Here is a 6,141-nt window from a genome sequence, read left to right on the forward strand (position 1 = left end):
GAGAGAGAAGTAGACCAAACAAGGCAAGCTCGCATGGCTTCGGGCATTAGCCGGAGTCCGGCCACGGGTGTCACCGCCGGCGGCGGCGACGACGAGGAGGCGACATGGTTGCACGCGCTTGAGCTGATCTCGGGCTTCACCGTCTCCATGACACTGAAGGCGGCGATCCAGCTCGGACTCATCGACGCACTTACCGCCGCCGCCGACGGCCGCGCTCTGACCGCCGGCGAGCTGGTTGCGCAGCTCCCGGCGGTGGACGATGCCGAGGCGGCGACCTCGGTGGACCGGATGCTGCGGCTCCTGGCGTCGTTCAACGTCGTCAGGTGCTCGACGGAGGCGGGGCCTGGCGGTGATCCTCTCCGGCGCTACTCGCCGGCGCCTGTGTGCAGGTGGTTCACCGCCGGCGACAACCACCAAGGGTCTCTGGCACCCAGGCTCATGCTCGACGTCGACGAAGACAATCTGAGCACCTGGTATGCGAATTTTTATTACTTTCTTTTGAACCTTATTAATTTTTAATTTAAAAAACAAACCCTTCCAAAATCTAAACTGACGTGATAATTTTTTCATGCCATGCACTACTGGAGAAATCATCATTACCGGGTCGGTCAAAATCCATAATAGCCCTGGTTTATTAAAAAACCAGGACTAAAAATCATCGTTAGCTCCGGTTGAAAAGCTCATAGCTATTTTATAATACCAACTAGGACTAAAGATTATTTTTAGCCCCGTTCGAAAAAGTGTCTGCCCCCTACTCTTTTTATTCCCGGTTGGAAACACTAACCGACACTAAAAATCGGCGCATACTATATAATCCCTCGTATTTATCCTCTAGCAACCACCTCTTCCCTTATCCTCCTCTCTTTTCTTATCCTCTTCCTTTCCTCTCTCTATTCAATCTTATCCCCCTCAAGAGCACGCAGATCGGGCGCGCGAGCGAGCGAGTAGGACGGCAGAGGGAGGCACGGCGGGCGGCCGCGCGGTAGGCGGCGGCTTGCACGGTGGCGGGGGACGGGCGGCGCCTCGGCCAGACGGGAAGCGGGAGGTGGCTGCGGCATCGCCAGATGGTGTTTTTTTTTTTGAGAATTTGTGATTCATTGCATTTGGAGATGATTGATTTGAGGATTTATGATTCATTGTATGGATCTGAGATGTATAATCTGTGATGTATTTGATTTATGTGTGGTGTGAATATGTGATGTATTTGTGATGATTTTTTTAGAACTTGTGATGTAATTTTTTTTTTAGAATTTGTGATTTGAGGATTTGGAGATGATCTTTTTGTTCTGTGATGATCAATTTAGGGATTTCACGATTTGGAGATGATTTGGGAATATAGTGAAATCAATATTCAATGTTAAAACAATGAAAAAAAAAGAAAAAACAACTACCAACAGGAGCTAGCCTAGCTCTATTTTTAGTCCCGGTTGGCAAAAATAGATTTTTAATCCCGGTTATTTCAACAGAGACCAAAGAAAAGTATCTTTAGTCCCGGATTCATACTCCCGGTTGCATAACCGGGACTCATGGGATTACAAACAGGGGTTAAAAACCTTTTCTCTAGCAGTGATGCCAATTAGCTGACGTGATCAAAAAGTTGTTTATTTATAAAATTTAAAATTTAAATGGTTAAAAAAATACATAAAACTTTTGACACTCCCACTTAAAAAAATTCCATCGCATATAATGCCGAATTTAACTACATGTTTTTTTCATGTGAAGGCATCAGATGGCGGCGGCGGTCGTCAGCGGTGGGCCATCGGCATTCGAGAGGGCACACGGGATGCCATTGTTTGAGTACATGGGGACGAACCACCGGTTCAATACGCTGTTCAACCAGGCCATGTCGCAGCAGTCCATGATGGTGATGAACAAGCTGCTCGATCGCTTCCATGGGTTCGATGGAATCGGCATTCTCGTCGACGTTGGCGGGGGCACCGGCGTCACCCTGGAGATGATCATCTCCCGATACAAGCACATCACTGGTGTCAACTTCGACTTGCCCCATGTCATAGCTCAGGCTCCATCTCTTCCGGGTATGGCAATAACCTATCGCTTTGCATTATTCGATAGTTTTCTCTTTTCAGGGACGAAATCACGGAATTTTCTAACCTCCCTAATCCCTATCCACTTCACGACTCATGCTCCGCAACCTCCTTCTCCAGTTCCGGCGAACATGGAATGAACTCCAGCAAACTCAGGCAAGCTCTAGAGTGGTCAGGTCGATCTTAGGGTTGGCAATGGTAGGTTGGGGTGCGGGGTAGATGGGAGCAGTTCCCCATGCAGTACGCCTGGTGGCGGTGGCAAAGCGGTGAGAATATGGCGGTAGTGGAGCCAGAAATTTCTCAAGAGTAGGAACGCACTAGAATAATTTACGTAAGTTTGTCTACTAAAAGATAATAGAGCTACTGTCACCAAATTATAACAACATAAAATAATTCGTGGCGATGATAATTATAATTTATGTGGCAAATAACTATATTTTATTGCAATGATATACAATCGTTGTTTTATTTAGTATTTTTGTTGCAATAGAAAAGGAGATATCGCCAAAAAAAAAAAGCATTACTGTTGCAAACAACATGTTCCATCGCCACGATTTTAATTTTTTTTGGCAATTTACATAGTAGATGGCTGTGGTAAGTTACTTTTCACTATTTTCTGTTGCCATGATCAATAAATTCGTTGTAATAAAAAATATCATATCATAATTTAACTTAATTTTTTCATATGGACATAGATTGGGACAAATTTTATATAAAAGTTATAGCTCTCGACGAAATTTACAATTTTATACGTCATAACTTTTTCATTTGAAATGTTTTAGATATTCAAATCCATAATTCAAATCTCAGTTAGGTAGGCTCAAATGGAACGACATGTATTTTCTAACAGAATTAATACCTAGGTAAGTTGGTAAAGGAGAGCGCACGTGAAGGATAGGTCTGGGGTTCGAATCCTAGCAATGACAAGGTATCAAAAATAAACAGATGGGATGATAGATTAATATTTAAACTTAAAATTTGGTACATAGAACTAATGCCACGTATGGAGTGGGGGCAACAATTATTTACTACAACGATGTGAAGTGTTGCAATATTATTTTTTGCCACATCCATTCTATGCCAACATCGAAATTTATTACCACTAAATAAAAATCGTTACAATAACATATTACCACCCTATTTATGAAGTGTTGCAATATTATTTTTTTTGCCACATCCATTCTATGGCAACATCGAAATTTATTACCACTAAATAAAAATCGTTACAATAACATATTACCACCCTATTTATTATCATAGCTAGCAACGATTTTAAAATTGTGACAGTATGTATATATTACCACAATTTTAATACTGATGCCATGATTTTTTCATGGCATAAAATTGCCGACGAGGCAGAGGCCGGTAGAGGGGCATGGGGTTGGAGGCGGCGCAATGCTACTTAATTTGGACTTGCATCGAATGCAACGAAGGTGATAAGTAGGAAACGAAGTAAATTCTGAACAGTCCGATTTAGATCTAACGGTTAGATATTTTCGTGTGATTTGGTGAGATGAAATGCATCGAGTGACACATACATAATTCCTTGCTGTAATACAAAGTATAAAAAATGACGTTTTTAGCGTAATACTCCCTCCATATTTTAATGTATGACGCCGTTGACTTTTTAACCAATGTTTGACCACTCGTCTTATTTAAAAATTTTATGCAAATATAAAAATACTTATGTCATGCTTAAAGAACATTTGATGATAAATCAAATCATAATAAAATAATTTATAATTACATAAATTTTTTGAATAAGACAAAAGGTCAAACGTTTGTCAAAAAGTCAACAGCGTCATACATTAAAATATGGAGGGAGTATATGCCTCAAAACCTAGTATTTTTGAAATTTGCTCATTCTTCAGCAATCTGCTGTGGTTCTGGCTAGTTCAAAATATGATATCGTTTAGACGAGAAATATGAATATAAGCACTGACAGCAAGTGCCAAATTAAAAATAGTATCAGGTGCCAAGGCCCATCTGTACCTGTTCAGAAATCGGCACTGATGATGGGGTCATTACCGAAAGTTTTGTGCTGGTTGAGAATCGGCACCGATACCAATTACTAACCAGCATATATATATGCATTTCTACGGCAGTGTGAAGTACTTATGTATATAAATCAGTTTTCCGTGTTCGACATTTCATATGCAGGTGTGAATCATGTAGCTGGAAATATGTTTGAGAGCGTACCTAAAGGAGATGCAATTTTCTTGAAGGTACGATGAACTACATATAACAATTGCCACTGCATAAATTTTAAACAAAGTGCTCGCTAGAATAATTCCTATTGTCTTACCTTTGTAAACATCTATATGTACTGACTCAAGATCTGCGCAAACCAATGCTCCATTATCATACGAAAATGTAGCGACTCAAAACTTGGGGCAGCACAAGCGGATCGACAGGAAGTTGTTGGCCCAGTACTCTTCATTAATTAAAGGGTGAATAGCTAATTTAGTCCCTCAAGTTTCAGCGAAGGTTCAATTTGGTCCTTTACGTTTCATTTTGTCCACATAGATCCTTCAAATATTTGTTTTGGCTTGAAATCATCCTTGGATCCACTTAATATGCCATATGGCTATTTCTAGTCAATATTTCTATTAGAAAATATCAATTTTGCCCTTAATTTGTATACATCTATATACTAGAAAAGAGAAAGCTAACATGAATAAACAATATTACAGATCTACTTCCCATTATTTTAACATATGCACATGAAACTTAAGCAATTGCTATCATATACACTAGCTAGTACATAATTTTTTTTTCGTTTTACATAATATACTATGTATTATCTATAAAAAATTTAAGCATGCAATTTCTCTCTTATATATGTGAATGATGAGGGGTATAAGTGTCATTTATGAAAAGAGTTGTTGGTTCAAGGATAAGTTTGAACTAAAATGAAAACTTGAAGGACTAATATGGATAGATTGAAACATCAAGGACTAAACTGAGCCTCAGATGAAACTTGGAGGACCACTTTGGCTATTCACCCTTAATTAAATAAACTAAGTTTCACATTTTAAAGATTCATTATGTGAAAGTTAATTATTTCATTTGGTTAAACTAGAATAGGTCAATAAATAGCCATGAATGGAATTATTTGTAAATTTACCATATTTTACAAACCATAAACTAATGTTGCTTGAATAAATGTGCAGTTGATGCTCCTAAGAAACGATGAGGAGTGCATCAAGATTCTCAAGAACTGCCACTGCGCTCTCTCAGACAATGGGAAGGTGATCGTTGTTGATATTGTTCTCCCTGTAACCCCAAAACCGGTACCCGAAGCACAAAACCCACTCCGGATGGACGTGATGATGCTCAACAATCTTCGTGGAGGAAAGATAAGGGCAGAGCAGGAGTACGCGAAGCTAGCTATGGATTCTGGCTTCAGTGGTTCCTTCCGGACAACCTACATTTTCGCCAACTTTATGGCAATTGAACTATGCAAGTAGCTCTCCCTTCATCACTAACTGAACTTTTGGCTATGTAATCCCTCCGTCCCAACAAAAAAAAAGACAAACCCTGGTCTTCGTGTCCAATGTTTGACCGTCCGTCTTATTTGAAAAAATTATAAAAAAATTAAAAAGATAAGTCACACATAAAGTATTAATCATGTTTTATCATCTAACAACAATGAAAATACTAATTATAAAAAAAATCATATAAAACGGACAGTCAAACGTTGGCACGGAAACCCAGGGTTTGCCTTTTTTTTTGGAACGGAGGGAGTATGTAGACAATCATTTTGCTCAGATATCTTGTCCATATGTACAGCCAAATGCTCACAAAGGAGTATGTATTTCAATGTGTAATTGTGTATGGCTAACACTATACCATTCAATGGTCTAAAAATTAAAACTTTTCTTCAATAATATGAAGTATCCCTAGAAATTGAACAGTATTACAAATAGTTTAGCATTTATAAAAAGATGCATCAAAGGTAGGACGGTTTGGTCTAGGCTGAGGATTGGGTTGGATTAAGTGGTTTTATCTTTTTTAAAAAAAAAATTTGTGCAATCTTTTCAGTTAGCATGCCCACGAAAATATTGAAGCTATCCTTCCCACGCTTAGGTTGTTC

The 6,141-nt window shown here is 39.3% G+C and overlaps 1 protein-coding gene across 1 annotated transcript; it reads left to right on the forward strand.

The window, feature by feature from the left end:
• LOC127771618 (probable inactive methyltransferase Os04g0175900) lies at nt 1-5,920 on the forward strand. The gene is made up of 4 exons (XM_052297550.1): nt 1-473; nt 1,723-2,036; nt 4,206-4,270; nt 5,219-5,920. Exons 1-4 carry the CDS (start codon nt 34-36, stop codon nt 5,513-5,515), a joined length of 1,116 nt encoding a protein of 371 aa, XP_052153510.1. The 5' UTR covers nt 1-33; the 3' UTR covers nt 5,516-5,920.
• The last annotated feature ends 221 nt before the right edge of the window (nt 5,921-6,141 follow it).

The sequence above is a fragment of the Oryza glaberrima genome, chromosome 4, assembly GCF_000147395.1.
Source record: "Oryza glaberrima chromosome 4, OglaRS2, whole genome shotgun sequence".
In the NCBI taxonomy this organism is placed as follows: Eukaryota; Viridiplantae; Streptophyta; class Magnoliopsida; order Poales; family Poaceae; genus Oryza; species Oryza glaberrima.

Bases quoted from the DNA above. Each gene is read 5' to 3' on its own strand.
- LOC127771618 (XM_052297550.1), top strand. From the start codon at position 34: ATGGCTTCGGGCATTAGCCGGAGTCCGGCCACGGGTGTCACCGCCGGC. The intron at 474-1,722 runs GTATGCGAATTT...TTTCATGTGAAG, and splicing joins GAAGACAATCTGAGCACCTG to GCATCAGATGGCGGCGGCGG. The intron at 2,037-4,205 runs GTATGGCAATAA...TTTCATATGCAG, and splicing joins TCAGGCTCCATCTCTTCCGG to GTGTGAATCATGTAGCTGGA.